The sequence below is a fragment of the Sprattus sprattus genome (genome assembly GCF_963457725.1).
Source record: "Sprattus sprattus genome assembly, chromosome: 19".
Classification (NCBI taxonomy): Eukaryota; Metazoa; Chordata; class Actinopteri; order Clupeiformes; family Clupeidae; genus Sprattus; species Sprattus sprattus.
Window position 1 is genome coordinate 4,923,821 of NC_137917.1, and position 17,234 is coordinate 4,941,054.

The 17,234-nt window shown below is 41.7% G+C and overlaps 1 protein-coding gene across 1 annotated transcript in view; it reads left to right on the top strand.

The window, feature by feature from the left end:
- Positions 1-16,092, top strand: part of col6a4a (collagen, type VI, alpha 4a) — a gene marked incomplete at both ends in the record, with an annotated part of 29,677 nt that extends 13,585 nt beyond the window's left edge. Inside the window, 16 exons of the mRNA XM_080857798.1 lie at positions 371-433; positions 926-988; positions 1,456-1,518; positions 2,153-2,215; positions 2,467-2,517; positions 2,703-2,738; positions 2,879-2,941; positions 3,062-3,124; positions 4,510-4,545; positions 4,635-4,671; positions 4,874-4,885; positions 5,252-5,745; positions 5,912-6,008; positions 6,308-6,985; positions 11,374-11,488; positions 15,903-16,092. Of these exons, the coding sequence (XP_080713924.1) occupies positions 371-433; positions 926-988; positions 1,456-1,518; positions 2,153-2,215; positions 2,467-2,517; positions 2,703-2,738; positions 2,879-2,941; positions 3,062-3,124; positions 4,510-4,545; positions 4,635-4,671; positions 4,874-4,885; positions 5,252-5,745; positions 5,912-6,008; positions 6,308-6,985; positions 11,374-11,488; positions 15,903-16,092 (2,124 nt within the window). The remainder of the gene's footprint in view (positions 1-370; positions 434-925; positions 989-1,455; positions 1,519-2,152; positions 2,216-2,466; positions 2,518-2,702; positions 2,739-2,878; positions 2,942-3,061; positions 3,125-4,509; positions 4,546-4,634; positions 4,672-4,873; positions 4,886-5,251; positions 5,746-5,911; positions 6,009-6,307; positions 6,986-11,373; positions 11,489-15,902) is intronic.
- Between the last annotated feature and the right edge of the window lie 1,142 nt (positions 16,093-17,234).

A 17,234-nucleotide genomic window follows, 5' to 3' on the forward strand; every position in this document is an offset into this window, starting at 1 on the left:
TGATTGGCTGTGCAAGTCTAAATCTGAGGTACTTGGAAAGTGGTTGTCTCTTACCTAGCTGAGGGAATTCTAGGGTTCTGGTGTGGAATAATATGCACATGTTGGATATTCTATGGACTGGACTAAGTCTACTCTATTGTAGGGCTATACTGAGTTATTCAGTTTTTAACTAAGTACTGATTAAAATGTTTCTATGATTGCTAGTGACAGGTCAGATGCAGATTTACTTGTGAATGCTGTGAGATAGCAATATAAAAATTAAATAAATATAAAATGAAAAATGTACTTGTCTGTATATGTTCTTGTAAATGCAAATATTTAAAAAGATCGACAGGTTTGATTAATAGTATCCATCTCTGCATTGCCACAGGGATCGAGTGGAGATCCAGGAGACATTGGGATTCAGGGCAGCACTGGGCCATCAGGATCCCAGGTAACACTCCCAGCTGCACTGCACATGCAATCAAACACTACATAGGCTTTTCAGTTGCAGTTTGAAATGGGTTTGCTAAAATATGTCATCTGTAAAGGGGAGTATCAGACCTCAAACTGAACAATTTTCACTACCTTTCAGTGACTAGTTTCTAATAAGACTACTTCGATCTTAATGTTGTGTATATATTTATGTCCATAACACAACATATAAATGAGGACAATAAACTAATTCCATTGTTAATCTGGCTGGAATGATCAATTAAACCTGGTCAACATTAATGTATAATAGCTAAAGGCATAATTAGCTAAATGAATTATATTTTGCACTGGAGCTCATATAATAAGCTGTGTGTGCAGTAGGGCACCTGCACAGGTCAGAGATGTCAGTTTATACTTGTGAATTGCCAACATGAAATATTTACAGTTTTATTGTTGATCATTATTCAACCCTTTTAGAGCTATTCACGCCTAATTCTTGATGTCTTTTCAGGGGAACAGAGGACCCATAGGTCAAAAAGGACCAGGGGGCAGTTCTGGTTTACCTGGACCTCAGGTAACTGTCATAGAGACCCACATTGTTAATCCCAGAGTGTAGTGTTGAACTATGCTGTCAAGATTTGTATTGAATAAAAATACAGATTAGTCACAAAAATGGTGCTTGGACCAAGCCTTACACTATTCCAGCCGATCAACACCTTGCTTCTGAAGCGCCGTAGAGAGGGGTGTAATGTGATTGCCTGATGAGCTCAAATTAAATGAGATAGCTGATCTGAATGAATTTAGTAGTATAGTAGTTTTTCTATATATACATTCATTTACACAGTTTTCTTTACCTAACTCAATGTCTATGTTTGTGTATGTTATGTGTATTTTGTGACTTATGTGAATTGCTGATTCATGTGAATTTCCCTTTGGGAATCAATCTGTCAGTCTGTCTTGAGTCATACAACAACAATTTGAGCTAAAGCCACATGGAAAACCGCACCAGTCACTGTAATGGAGTGCATTGTCTTCCTGTAGGGCCCACCAGGAACTACAGGTCCCAAAGGATCCAGAGGAGGTCTAGGACAGAGGGGACAGAAGGTTAGTCAATGCACACGCATATTCACATCAAAGTATAGAAGGTTAGGCAATGTACACGCATACTCACATAAGAGTATAGAAGGTTAGTCAATACACACGCATACTCACATTAGATAGAAAGTTAGTAAATACACACGCATACTCACATTAGAGTATAGAAGGTTAGTCAATACACACGCATACTCACATTAGAGTATAGAAGGTTAGGCAATGCACACACATACTTACATTAAAGTATAGAAGGTTAGTCATACTCTCATAAGAGTATAGAAGGTTAGTCAATACACACGCATACTCACATTAGAGTATAGAAGGTTAGGCAATGCACACACATACTTACATTAAAGTATAGAAGGTTAGACATACTCTCATAAGAGCATAGAAGGTTAGTCAATACACACACATACTCACATTAAAGTATAGGAGGTTAGTCATACTCACATCCACACTCGTTTCACTCAGGGAGTGTTTTCAGGTTCTCCTCATGTCATTAACCACAGCTGTTCATATAGACCCCTCCACCAACCACTAAAACACACAGATGCCCTCACATCCCCTCTCTTATCCATACCTAATATTGCGTCCTCCTACCCTCATCATGTACCTCTGTCTAACTTGCTGTGGCTCTTTTTAGGGTCAACAAGGAGACTCTGGAGTTAAAGGAGCCGTTGGATCAGTGGGCCCTAGAGGACCCCCGGTTTGTCTATTTTAAAAGTTCTCACACCTACATTTGTGAACAGCTGTTCCAGTGAGTGGGTATTTAATTGTTTCCAAAATGCAGCAAATAATATATTTAATAATGATGCAGTTGTGCTGCATGTTAACTAAACACCACTTTAAGAAAAAAAACAGGAGACAAAAACAAATGTTAAAATTCCTCTCTGATTGTCAGTAAGTCATAAAACGTCCTTTACTCTATTTAATTTATCATCATTTGTGCTGATTCAGGGACTGGATGGTAGAGATGGCTATGGACCACCTGGACCCAAAGGACTGAAGGTACAGATGAGAATGCTCCTGTACCAGACAGATTTTGACTTTTGTCTGACATTTTTGTAAACGCAGCATGCAGTTTGAAGGCTCTATGCCTGCCATCAGAAGACAGTGTTGTGTTGTCAGTTGGTAGGATGTGAAATGCAAATTGGCCACAAATTAAATTCATTTATCATTGCAATCTTTTAAAGGGAGAAACAGGTTTTCCAGGTTATCCAGGGCTACAAGTAAGTCTTCTCTTAAATACTCACTACTTAGTGTTTGGGTCCATTCATCAATTCTTCACAATTCTTCGACATTGAATTCTATGATATTGTGAAATATAAGTGGAGACACAATTTAATGATAATTTTTGTCCCCCCCATAGGGGGAGGATGGTATAAAAGGTCAAGGTGGAGGTCCTGGTACCAAAGGAAATCGTGGACGAGGGGTGAGGACTGTCTTGCACCCATTCCAATAATGTTTTTTTTTTTATTAATTATTATCATATTATATTTATTAAGACATTATTATATTATATTTATTATTGACCTATAAAATATAAAATCAGGGCAATGCTGGCAACAGTGGTTCCCAAGGTGACCCTGGAACTACAGGACTAACTGGGCACAGGGTAAGTTTGATTTCTGGTTAATTTCACTATTATGAAAACGAAGTTCGTCTTTGAGTATTTAGAAAAGCGCTATATAAAAATAAAGTATTATTATAACTATTATTTGAAAAGGTGTCACTTTTTGGGAGTTGCGTCTTGGAAATGCCAGACAATTATTCCAGTTGTGTTGTTGTGTATTATGAATAAACCTTGTTTGACCCTATACGATATACATTAAAAAGGAGAAATACCTTATTTTCATGACTATTAACCGCACCTTACATAAACCGCACTACAGTATTAACCACAGATGAATCAATGTTGTGCCATGCCATGTAGTTGAGGTGCAAGCCTACTAAACATTTTAAAGTTGTATGAAGTAGGGATGGGCATTTAAAGCAAAAATGACTGCACCTACACCACCTATTATCTACCGACAGGGACTTCTCCCCCCTCACTTAATAAGGAAACATTGATATCAGAAAAAGCTTTTGCTCCATTGATGTCCCAATATTTCTCTCGCGATTCTTTAATGTCTATGTGAAGGCACACACAGACACTTAAACGGTTTAAATGGCAGTGCTCTATTTGTTTGATATGTTAGCTTGTTTATCTAGCTGATGTTATATTCTCCTTGATTTAACTCATCAAACTAAATTAGGAAAAGGTAAAAACCCTTAGGATGCCTGTGCAGCTCTATATTAAAAGTTCAATATGCAGTTCATCTTCACTTCATATTAAAATCAGTTCATATTTCACAAGCTAGCAACTATCAGTTGTGAAGATGGTTGCTAGAGATGGTTAGTTCATAGCCAGGTTAAGGGGCATGAGACCTCCCATGTTGTATACTTCTTGTGGTGGTTCCATTCTATAGCATCCCTTTAAATACAGTATGGTGGGAATACACAACACACGTTACTTTATCGTTATGGAAGACTGAATGGGACTGAGAGTGAATGAAAATCTGATACCTATCCGATGATGTTACGCGATACATTAATGGAATTTGTGTGTGTGTGTGTGTGTGTGTGTGTGTGTGTGTGTGTGTGTGTGTGTGTGTGTGTGTGTGTGTGTGTGTGTGTGTGTGTGTGTGAGTGTGAGAGATAGGGAGGGAGAGTGAGTGACCCATACACACTTTACCTGGCAGAGTCAACTGTGTGCATTACTAACTATGAGGCAACTACAAAAGAAAAAATGCATTCCTATAGTGGAGAAATTACGGGTTTGTCTGTTTGATATTAAACTGTTAAGAGTTGTTAAGGAATGTATACTGCTGGCTTTTTATGCTTCAAGCTCAGTCAAACAGACTGCAGTCTCTGGTCCTCTCAGTGATGTCTGAATGCCTGCAGCAGTGGGAACATGGGGCAAGTTTAGGTCAGAATAAATGTATCCTGTTTACTTTTCAGGGCCCCAGAGGAACACCAGGACCCAGAGAGATGACTGTACGTTCATTTTCCCTTGTTCTTGGCTCATTTGTGGTTAAATTAGTGAGATGATAACTACTCTGAAATGTAAACATTGTATTTTACAGGCCTGCGAACTAGTCAACTTTGTGCGGGACAACTGTGGTATGGTTACATTTTGTACAATTTTTGCCACCCATAATCACAGTATAGTAAGTCAAATATAGCTTAATATTTTCCAATAACGGATTTATTTTAATTAAACAAAGTTTAAATCAAATTTAAAGTATAATTTTCTGTATTCCCTATTCTGTATTAAACATGTTAAGGATTTTGACTAATGGTTTGTCATCCCCTTCTTAAACAGCTTGCTCTTCGGGTAGGTTCCTAATTTTTTTAATACATGTTATTGTTTCAATAGAGTTATTTTCATATTTGAAGTCATGAGCATTAGAAAGGATCTTGATTTTTACTTGGTGAATGACCTCTCTAAAACTCACAAAACCTTACATTTGCAAAAACCGTAATCAGTTCAAAGTTGGTTTTGAGAACTTTCTCCTTATCTACCAAAGACTTGCCAAGCTAAAAAACATTACAGACCTTTCCATTATTTTCCTCATTTAATAATCATAAACAAATATTTAATTGACAGTTAAAGGTGGTAATGGTCGTCATGGTGACTATTATATTGTTCTTCTATGTAGCTTGTATTTTCTGTGCTAAGACTCTTGTGTTGTGTTCTAAGGTCTGATAAAGTGCCCAGCCTACCCCACTGAGCTGGTAATAGCCCTCGACATGTCTGAGGACGTGACCGCTGAGGTGTTTGAAAGGATGCGTTCCACTGTCCATCATTTACTGGAGGACATCTCCATTGCTGAGAGCAACTGCCCCAGGGGCGCGCGGGTGGCAGTTGTCTCTTTCAGCTCCAGTGTCAAGTACCTGATTCGGTTCTCAGACTACCACCGTAAGAAGCATCTCCTTACAGAGGTGAACAACATTGCCCTCGAACGCACGTCCAGCCGCCGCAACATTGGGGCGGCCATGCGCTTCGTGGCCAGACATGTCTTTAAACGCACGAGGAAGGGCCTTCTGATGCGGAAGGTGGCAGTCTTCATCACCAACGGGGCCTCTCAGGATGTCAACGCAATTAACACCGCTGTCCTGGAAATGAAAGCCCACGACATTCACCCTGCTGTCATCTCCTTCAAGAATGTCCCTAACGTCTTAAAGGCTTTAGAGGTAAGCTGAGGGGAAATGGGTATGAATCCTGGTCATGGAAAGACTTCACATGTGTTACCATAAGTTGTCATCATAAATTAAAAACCCAAACCCAGATATGTAAATTGCCAAAAAGTGTTCAGTCACCATCCCTGTGTGTTTCTGAGCATTCTTTGATGTTACACAGGCTGATGAAACCCACAGCTTTATAGTGAAACTGGTGGAGAGTGATCAAGAACTGAAACCGCAGTTGAGTCAGGTTCAAAAATGTATAATATGCTTTGGTAAGCCAGCATGATCATTTCTCTTAGTGGTCATATCATCTCAAGTATGCATTTGTGTATTTGTATGTGTTTACCATTTCAAGTCATTTTAAGTCTAATTAACAAATTAAGTTGAAATTTAGTGATGTGAAACATTAAAAGGTGAAAATCTTTGGGGGGCATTGTGACAGTGGTACAATATCAGTAATATATTTAACAAGAAATTATTGATAATTTGTGAGATAGAGATGTACATTGTAGCCAAACCTTTACTTTAAATGGCCTACAGTTTGTAAATGTGCTCTTTTCGCCCATTTCAGATCCTTGTAAATCAGAATCCAGCTGTTCCAATGTGAACAAAGCTCTAGTTCCTATTCAAGCAGACCTGGATCTGGCTGTGTTGGTGGACGGGTCACGCAATGTACGAGCAGACCAGTATGAGGGCATGAAGGAGGTGCTGGGTTCAGTGATAGAGCAGATAGCTGTGAGCAGGCAGCCATCCAGGTCTGATAATCAGGCCAGAGTTGCCCTGTATCAGCAGGTCTCCAGCTCATATGCACCCACAGAAGGACAGGTTCCTGTCCAACAGGAGTTTGACTTCATGAGGTATCAGGACAGCGGTTTAATGAAAAACCACATTTTCCAGAGTATGCAGCAGCTTGGTGGCTCCTCTGGGTTGGGATATGCAGTGGAGTGGGTCATCACAAGAAGCCTCCTGACAGCCGCAAAGTCACGGAAGAACAAAATGGTGCTGGCCATTGTTGGTGGGGAAACGAGCTACTGGGACAGAGCCCAACTTGATTTTGCTGCCAAATTAGCAAGATGTCAGGGTGTGGTGCTGTTCACTCTGACTGTTGGGGACAGCTTCAACAGCACACAAGTGGAGGAACTTGCCAGCCTACCCTTGGATCAACACATGGTCCACCTGGGAGAAGTGAAACGAGGAGAGCAGGAGTACGCCAAGCGCTTCTTGCGAGCCTTCCTGAGCTTCCTTAAGAGTAAGGAATCCCTTTTGCAAAAACTAAATATCACAAACATTTTTTTTTTTAATTCCACAGACACGAGGGCTCCATGGCTTTCAGTCTAATACCTGTACAAACCCTGATAACGAGGTGAAGGTTGTATTGATTTGTAATTTTAGACATGCACTTAACGGACTAAAGGCCTGATTTACTAACAGTATTGCGCCCAATTTAGGCGTAAAATAGCGGGTGTAAACATAAAACGGTATTTACAAAGAAGGCGCATTTGAGTAGAAGCGCATATTAACGCTTTGTGGGTGTGAGCCGCAAAGAGGTGGGAGGGTATAAGGAAACGTGGGTGTGAGCCGCTAATATATGGGAGTAGAGAAGTTAAGTGCGTCTAATGATGTATTGCGTGGTATTTACTAAAACTGCCTGGTGAGAGTGCGTCTCTAATTTGCGGGATAATTCTCCGCTTCATAAAAGCACGTCTTAACCAGGAAGCGCTACTTTGATTGAGTCTGAAAACTTCGATATTGCAGCAGTTATTAGAACAAGGCGGAGACAAAGACAACGCGCAGAAGGAATTTTTTCAACACGAATAACACTTTTTCAGTTAAGCGAACCTGAAATCATTAGACGGTGCAGGTTAACCAGCCATGCAATACTACAATTACTGAACCAGATCAGAGACGACATCGAACCCTCCACCTGGCGATCACATTCCATTCCATCAGTTGTTAAACTCCTGGCAACATTGCAAATATTGGCCTCCGGATCATTTCAAACAGTTATAGCATCAGCAGTTGGTATATCTCAGCCTTCACTCAGCCAAATATTCACCCACGTACTCGACGCGTTGCTACGGCGCACTGGTCAATATACATTTCCCCACTACGATAGCTGAAATTAAAAACATCAAACAGGACTTTGTTCAAATTGCAAATGTTCCAAACATAATTGGAGCCATTGATTGCACCCACATCCAAACAGTCCCACCTTCAATCCACAAACACATTTACCGAAACAGAAAGCACACATATTCAATGAATGTCCAGGTCATATGTGATGCCAACATGACCATTTCTAACGTGGTAGCCAAATACCCTGGATCTGTCCGTGACAGTTTTATCTTCCGGAATAGTGCCGTCTATCCAAGATTGAGCAACGGGGATTTTGGAGAGGCCTGGCTACTTGGTAAATGTATTTGTTTCAGTGGGGATATATTGTAGTGAACCCATGTCCCTTGTAGAAATTATTAATCTCGCCATGTATCTACTGTATATTGTTATACAGTATTAGACAGTTTATGCATTAATGCCACCCTATAGCATATTCTTTATAATCTTGTTATATCTCGCTGTAGGTGATGGCGGGTATCCCCAACAGCCATGGATAATGACACCTATACCCAACCCAGCATCAGCAGCAGAACAACAATATAATCGCGCGCACATTGAATCAATGGCAGTGATTGAGCGAACGTGTGGTGTCCTAAAAAGCCGGATGAGGCAGTGTATTCCTTCCTTGTAAAAGGTTAATGTTCGCTGTTACTTCGCGAACCAATATATCTGTATCTCCTCTTCGCTGAACCTTTGTTTTCTCTTCCTCAAATCACCACCACCATGGGCAGTAACATGCAGGCGATTTCCTTCCGTCTTTTAACGGCGCGCAAATTAACACTAAAGGGCGGACTAGGCACAGATTGCCCAGCGCGGATCTGGTTTGATAAATACCACGGAAAATGCGGAAAAACACTGTACGGTAATGTGCGCCTTGGCAAAGGCGCAGATTAAGCTGTGGTCGCAATGTTAGTAAACCAGGCCCTAGGCCCCTAGTTTGAGAGTGAAAACAGCTAGCGCACTTTTGCACAAAAAGAAGCACTTCAGAAAGGTGTGGTCAGATCAGGCCAAAGCCAGGCCAAAGTTAATTAGTGAAAGGTTTGACTAAAACCGACCAATAGCTTTGACAAGCAATCCCTTTAAACTGAATGTGTCAGAACATTATTCTATATACGTAGATCAAGATGGAAATATCTCCCTGGATTCTGGACAAGGTTTCCAAGGAGTTTCCCAAGAGGCATACACTGTTCAGTGTAATCAATAATAATAATAATAATAATAATACATTTATTTTATAGGGCGCCTTTCAAGACACCCAAGGTCGCCTTACAACATTGAATAAAACATTGAATTATACAGTACATAATACAGCAACAACTTTACAGGTTATAGGCTTGCTTGAACAGGTGTGTTTTGATTTGTGTTTGAAAAAGAGCGATTGAGTTAGGGTCAATGCTCCTGATGTCAGGGGGGAGGGAGTTCCAGAGGTGAGGGGCAGAGCGGCTGAAGGCTCTGGATCCCATGGTGGACAGATGGGCTTGGGGAACGGTCAGGGTGATGGAGGAGGCAGACCTGAGAGACCGAGTAGGGACATTGATGTGGAGGAGGTCAGAGAGGTATGGAGGGGCGAGGTTATGGATTGCCTTAAATGTGTGGAGGAGAATTTTGTAATTTATGCGGTGTTTAATGGGAAGCCAGTGGAGTTGATACAGAACGGGGGTGATGTGATTGATGGATGGCGTCCTAGTGACGATACGGGCAGCAGCATTTTGTACCAGTTGAATTTTATGGAGGAGTTTGTGTGGGAGACCAAAGAGAAGGGAATTGCAGTAGTCTAGGCGGGAAGTGACAAGGGAGTGAACCAGGATTGCGGCGGTGTTGGGAGTGAGTGAGGGGCGGAGGCGGTTGATATTGCGGATGTGAAAGTAGGCAGATCGGATGGTGTTGTTGATGTGGGTATTGAATGATAGGGTGCTGTCGAGGACGACACCCAGGCTTTTAACCTGAGGAGAGGGGGTAACCAAGGAGTTATCTATGGTGAGGGCGAAACTGGGGTGTTTGGTGAGGGTGTGTTTGGAGCCAATAAGGACTGCCTCAGTTTTTTCACTGTTAAGCTTTAGGAAATTTGAAGAAAACCAGGATTTGATTTCCTGTAAACAGGCACAGAGGGAGGAGGGTGGGAAGGTGGAAGTGGGTTTGGTGGAAACGTAGAGCTGGGTGTCATCCGCATAACAGTGGAAATGAATATTGTATTTACGGAAAATCAGTCCAAGTGGGAGGAGGTATATGATGAATAGGATAGGGCCAAGGACAGAGCCCTGGGGAACACCAGTGGAGAGGGGGGATGGGTGGGATGACAATGATTTTAACTGGATGAACTGAGTACGTCCAGAGAGATATGAGCGGAACCAGTCCAGGGGTGTGTGAGTTATGCCAATGGAGGCTAGTCTGTCAAGGAGGGTGATGTGGGATATGGTGTCAAAAGCCGCGCTCAGGTCGAGGAGGATGAGGATGGATAATAGTCCTGAGTCAGCTGCCATCAGGAGGTCATTAGTGATTTTGATGAGGGCCGTTTCTGTGCTGTGGCGGGGGCGAAAACCGGATTAGAATTGTTCATAGAGGTTATTGTTGGAGAGATGGGCATGGACCTGTGCCACTACCTTTTCCAGGATTTTTGAGAGAAATGGCAGTTTGGAGATGGGACGAAGGTTTTTGAAGTTGTTGGGGTCTGAACCAGGTTTTTTTAGCGTCGGTGTCACTGCAGCAGATTTAAGAGAAGATGGGACTGAACCAGAGGTCATGGAAGAATGGATAATGGCAGTTATCAGAGGCAGTAGAGAGGGGAGGGAGGCTATAACCAGGGAGGATGGCAGGGGGTCGAGTTGGCAGGTGGATGGTTTGGATTTCCAGATGACATCTGATAACTCAGCGGCAGAGGGGAGTTTGAAGCGTGAGAGTGGTACAGAGATGGGGGAGTGGAGAACTAGAGGGGGTGGACAACTAGACATGTGAGGGGTTAGTTGCTGGTGGATGGTGGCTATTTTTGTATCAAAAAATGACATCAGGGAGTTACAGTGGTCAGCGGAGTAGAAGTGTGGGGGAAGGGAATCTGGGGGGCGCAGTGTGCTGTTGACCACTGAGAACAGGGCCCTAGTGTTCCCAGCACCAGCAGTGATTTTTTTTCTGTAAAGTGTTGGGATTTGGCTGAGGAGAGGGCGTCTTTGTATTTGATGATGTGGGCATGATAGATCTGCTTGTGGATAGTGAGTCCAGATCTTCTGGAAAGCCGCTCCAGCTGGCGCCCTTTGGCTTTCAGCTGACGTAGGTGAGGGGAGAACCAAGGGGCTGGGTGGGTGAATGAGACAGTAACCTTTTCCTCTAGTACTTCCACTTCTGTTCATGTTCTGTTAGGCCCACATCATCAATATATCTGGTGTTATCTCAGTTAAAATGTGTGTGCCAACACTAATCCTTTATCCAAAGGTTTGTTTTTGCTGTGTACATGGAATACAGATGACTCCTTGCAGCAACATGTGGTGTTACATTACAATCATTCTGGTGTGCATGCTTCCATTTACACAGGGGGAGTGAACACATACCCTTCCCCAGCCATGAAGCGGATGTGTCGGGATTTCCAGGGACAAATAGATCAAGGCCAAGGCAGTGCGCTTGAAGCTGCAGAACGCCCTCTTGAAAGGTAAGAATGAGACATTGACTTTTAAAGGTAAATATAGTTTAGTATCATAGCAAATGTGGTTTTGCCCAGTGCCAAATCAAGATAGTCCCCAGGCACTTTGTAACTTTGAATCTGCAACATCTCCAACATTAAGAAGTCATCCCTTAAAAAGGATGGCTGACAAATTAAGGTGTGAATCGAGGTTGTGAAAAACAGCAATGTTATGCATTGTCCACAGGAGAGAGTGTGTTTGGCCGTGATTATTTTGATCTATTCAAAACTGTCTCTTTCATTTTTATGGAATAATTTAAAGAAAGGCAAAGTGTAGATGATGTACTTAGCTTTGTCAGAATCCAGTTGTCTGATGTTAAAATGTGTTCTAGATCTAGTCTAGACATAAAAAAATGTGTTAAAACACTTAACACTGCAATGACTGATTGAACTGATCAAAACTGCATGAATTAGTCCAAGGATTAAGGCAAGTCTGGCGCAGTAGGGTATCAAGAGGGGAAAAGAAGAAGATGTGCCTCAGGAAAAGTGTCTTTACAATCAAAACATATAGCATATATTTTTACATTAGCTTGTTTGCGCATGCTCTCCGTTTTATATTGTATATTGGCTGCCATATTTAGATACCCTGTTACAGTGCTGGAATGACACAAAGTATTTGTAATTTGTTACTGTATTTAAGTAAATTAAGTAAAAATAACAGTGCATACTTTGGCTTTTACTCCATTACATTTTGCAGCTATTATCTACGTATACTTTCTGCTCCACTATATTTGTACAATATGTGTTACTTGTTACATTTTATGAATAGGTTTCGCCAAAATATTGCCTATGCAAAAATATGGATTGTGTTGCTGTCTGGGAAGCTTAAACCAATCAGGTGGCTCTATCAGCTCCAACGATAGCAGATCCCACATTTGGCGGCAGCACGAGCAGTAGACTTGCCTCCTTTGCATATGTAGCCTTAACCCTTCAGGGACAGAGGCCTGTTTGACTTTTTAAGGAAGTCTAACATGCCTTGATGTTTTTGTATATTTCCCTTAGCTATAAGTATTGATGCACAAGTGGCTTATATGACTATGTTATAGAGGACATCAGCAATAACAACATTAGAGTAAAAGGAATGTAGTACAATCAAATTGTATTTAAATCAAATGTTTAATCACCCTTACAAATACCTTTATTCAGAGGTGCTCAGAATTTGTACAAAAAAACATTGTAAAGATTTCGAGCTAAGACCTTTGAACTCTGAAACTTGTAAACATAGGTGTTGGCTCTACATATGTGAGTTTAGCATTCAGAAACTGTGTGTGGTTTTACTACTACATATTTATAATAGCAGAGTAACCTGTTTCTCTCCCAAATGTGTCTCCCTACAAATGCATATTGATGAGTTACCTGGCAGACCTCAGACAAAGACAATGGCCATTGCATAATGGCCCTGGAATGTCTTTGTGGCTCACTTCACCCAAAGGTTTTCACGCCACACCATGGCCCAATGGAGATCACTGAATCACCATTACTTATCATATCAATATCATGTCATTTGCTAATGGGTGGGTCCTTAGGAGCAGAAAACTCACTGACAGACTGAAAAGTGCATCTGCTCAACTATATTCTTCTTACAAAGTACTTATTTATATTTTATTTTCAAACTTTATATATTTTAAAAGAAAAGGGTCCAAGGTTCATGTGGGTTGTCTGTAGGCAGGGGCGGACTGGGACAAAAAATCGGCCCGGGCATTTTGAACCAGACCGGCCCACTAAATTCGATAACACACATTTTTAATCTTGAATGTCTACACCAACCAGGCTTATAGCTAGCAGGGCGTCTGCCCTTTAGTCTACTAAAAAATAAGAAGAAACGGGACGCCCTACTTTTAGGCAGGACGGCCTAAAGACGCCCTATTTTTCTCCCGTTTTACCTGTTAACTTCGCTGAATGTGATCAAAATTCACCGTTTCAGTCGCTTCAGTGCTTAGCGAAGTCTAGAAATCATACATATGACCTGCCAATTAGAAAATACAAATAGCATTGCTGTATTCCCGCTACAACAACGTTACATCATGATTCCAACGAAACATTGATTCACGGGCTCGCAGAAGCTCCAGAAGACAGCTGTCTCACCGCACGTCACTGAACCTACTACTGTATGAGTTCAACAAGAGTTTGTGTGTTAAGGTGGTGGTCTTAATTAATCTAAATGCAATACACATCATACACTTTAAAGCTTTGTTCAGAATACGGAGGTATAAGATCGGTCGATATTTTCCATGAAAATAGCGACTGAAGAACCCCCTGTTCTCGTCACCGAGAGGACAGGCTGTATTGCTCCCTTTTCTAGAAGGGAGTGTATTTCCTCCTGTAGGAAACGCGCTTGATGAGGTGGTGTCAAGCTAAAAAGGCACCGGATGCCAAAAAGAGCCCGGGTGAGGTAATGTTGACTTTCGAACGCCTCTTGAGTGACAGTTTCTATGCCAACGTTAGCATTACGTAACCCAGTCACCACGTAGGCCGGGCGCTTATTAGCTTTAAGTCTCAGAGTCGTTCGAAAGCCATCAGCTACTTTTTAGTCGCTTAATATTGTGCCTTAACGGACACTACGCACCCAGACACTTTTTAGCTATCAGTCAGAGAGTCTCAAGAGTTGTTCGAAAGCCATCAGGTACTTTTTACACGCTTAATATTGGCTGCCGGTCTTTTGTAAGTAAGCACACATCAACAGGTTTCGCGCGCTAGCATCTATATTGCTAATAGCAATTCCTCCTTTTGTGCGACAATATTAAGCGACTAAAACGTAGCTGATGGCTTTCGAACTACTCTTGAGACTCTCTGACTGATAGGCAAAAAGTGTCGGGGTACATAGTATCCGTTTAGGCACAATATTAAGCGAATAAAAAGTTTAAGCTACACCTGCCTGCTGGTAACCTGTAAGTTAGCAATGTCCGCTAGCATGTCAAAGCTAGCAAGCCCCCGTTGTTCTTTAGTAAAATGTTGTGCAAACAATGCCCTGTTTTGTTCAAATTTAATTGTGGGTGCCGTCAGATATGTCTTAAAATCACAACACATTTCAAGGACTTTCTTAATTTAAGCACAACAACAGATGAATAGCTTCAAGCTAACAAGATAGCTCGTTACACTAGCACGAGCTAGCTAATGAAATGTGCTTACTTTGATACTATAACCAACTAGCGAATCAACCACTTTCCTACCAAAGTCAAACATCAAGCACATGGTTGTTTTGGTTGTTTTGGTTGGTTTATTGTAGGTCAAATACAAGCAAGCTGGTCTCAGGTAGCAAAGTACAATGCAAGATGCTCTGAAGTAAATCGCGTTAGGGTGACGTATTGGCGTTGGCATAGCAACTGTCACTCAAGAGTCGTTCGAAAGTCAACATTACATCACCCGGGCTCTTTTAGGCATCCGGTGCCCTTTTAGCTTGACAGTGGCATTAACGTTTGAACTACAGCTACAGACTTGTCTTGTATTTAGCTATGCAAACGAACTTGGCCATAGAACATAGGTTCTAAGTCAAACATATTTTAGAGACGTTTTAATTCATGATCAGTAAGCTTACCGTAGGTCGTTGTATCGTATCTCCCTGGCTGTAGCCACCAGCACTGTCATCCACGGGAGCTGATGGCAAAGTTTAGCTAAAGGTAGAAGGTGTTTGCTGATATGATTGGACGAGACCCTAGTCACTCAAGAAGACGGCCAATGGGCCGCAGACTAGCGTGCGCGTGTCAAGCATGTCAAGGCCATGGGCCACGCTGTTTACCGTCCTAATGCATTATGTAGGCAGGTCCAAATCGAAAGGGGTTTGTGTTGGGTCAGCCCAGGGGATGTGATTGGGCCAGCCCAGTGTCAGTAGGGCCGCTGATGAACTAATTTCGTGGGCCAGCCGGTCAGACCATTATATGGGGAAAAAAATAAAAAATTAAAATTCGGGACCATCGGCCCATATTGCACCCCGGCCCAGCGGGCAAACGCCCGGTATGCCCGATGGCCAGTCCGTCCCTGTCTGTAGGACAAAAACTTGCAGAGTTTTGACAATTTGAAAAAAATATCCCACCAGTGGGTCCCTGTCCCAGAATGGTTAACATTCAACATGGATCCAGAGACAGCCTCCACTGAGCCCTCAGCATTGAGCCACCCTTGGCTCTTTTTAAAAGAATTGTCCGAGTTTAGAGGCCCCAAGAATGACTAATCGAGATTTCAGTGCATCTCCTGTCTGCCTCAAAGAAATTAGTTCCTCTACCACTGCCCTGGTATGCTTATAATGTCCAGGTGTGCGATTCCCAGATCCTTGTTAAAGGTACAGTATGTTCAATGTAGTGGCATCTAGTGGAGAGGCTCCAGATTGCAAACAACCCTTCAGAATAAAACTTCATAAAGATGAAATTAAATTCATGCTCTTTTTCATCAGTGTCCCTTGGCCAACTTCCAACTCCAACCAGCCAGTTGTGGAGGAATTCACGGAGGAGGAGGAGAGAGTGGAGCCTACTGACCAGACAGGAAGCACCCAAACCGGAGATGGAGTTCAGCAGAGCATAGGCCGCGGAGACACCGATGGTACCCTTTCTGCTCATCGCTCTCAGCCTCATTTCCACACATAAACTATCCATATGACTCAACTTAATTTCCTCTCATAAACTATCCATATGACTCAACTTAATTTCCTCTCATAAACTATCCGTATGACTCAACTTAATTTCCTCACATAAACTATCCATATGACTCAACTTCAGCTCATTTCCTCACATAAACTATCCATATGACTCAACTTCAGCTCATTTCCTCACATAAACTATCCATATGACTCAACTTAATTTCCTCACATAAACTATCCATATGACTCAACTTCAGCTCATTTCCTCACATAAACTATCCATATGACTCAACTTCAGGAAATGTAGGCCGGCCATCACCTGGATGCAAGCGAATGGCATAAATCTGAAATAGTATAACCATCTTCTGAAATCATGAATCAATGAAAACTAAAATTCTTGAGGTTAAAATAAAAAAAAACAAATTGAACTTAAGAAAAGATGTAAAAGCTAAATGACATACTTTACAAACAAGACAAACCCTTTAAGTCCTTTTTTGAATGAGCAAGATGCAAGTTTGTTGCTAGTTTTTTGTAGTTAGCATGTCTGTTTGTCTTAACACCCAAACTAGTCTATTCCCCTGCATGGTATCAGGATGAACGTAAACGTGATTGTCTTGCTTTCAGCTCAGTGTGAACTCAGTATGGACGCCGGCAGATTTTGTGGAAAGTATGAGCAGAAGTGGTATTATAATTCAGAGATTGGTGCATGCTCACCCTTCTGGTACGGCGGTTGTGACGGTAACAGCAACCAGTTTAGCACGGAAAATGAATGCTTCGAGACGTGCGGGGCATACAGTAAGTTGACTACCTCTAACCCTCACAAACATGAGTTTGTCCACACTAACTAAACAAAGACTGTAAATAATCATTTTACTTCATAATAACACACTAACAATATGCTCAATAACTAAATTGTAATAAAAACGTACTGCATGCTGCATGGAGATTATTCCTCTAAACTAACACCAATAAAATAAAACACTTTCCTAAACTGTTAAAATAAAGGAACAGTAAATACTGTAAATACAATCTGACATCATCTAAACTGTTAGGCAATGTATACTACAATTTCACCAAACAGGATGTAAAGCAATTCAATACATATCAAGCCCTAAGTTCATTGACGAACAACTGCCAACAAGTACAGCA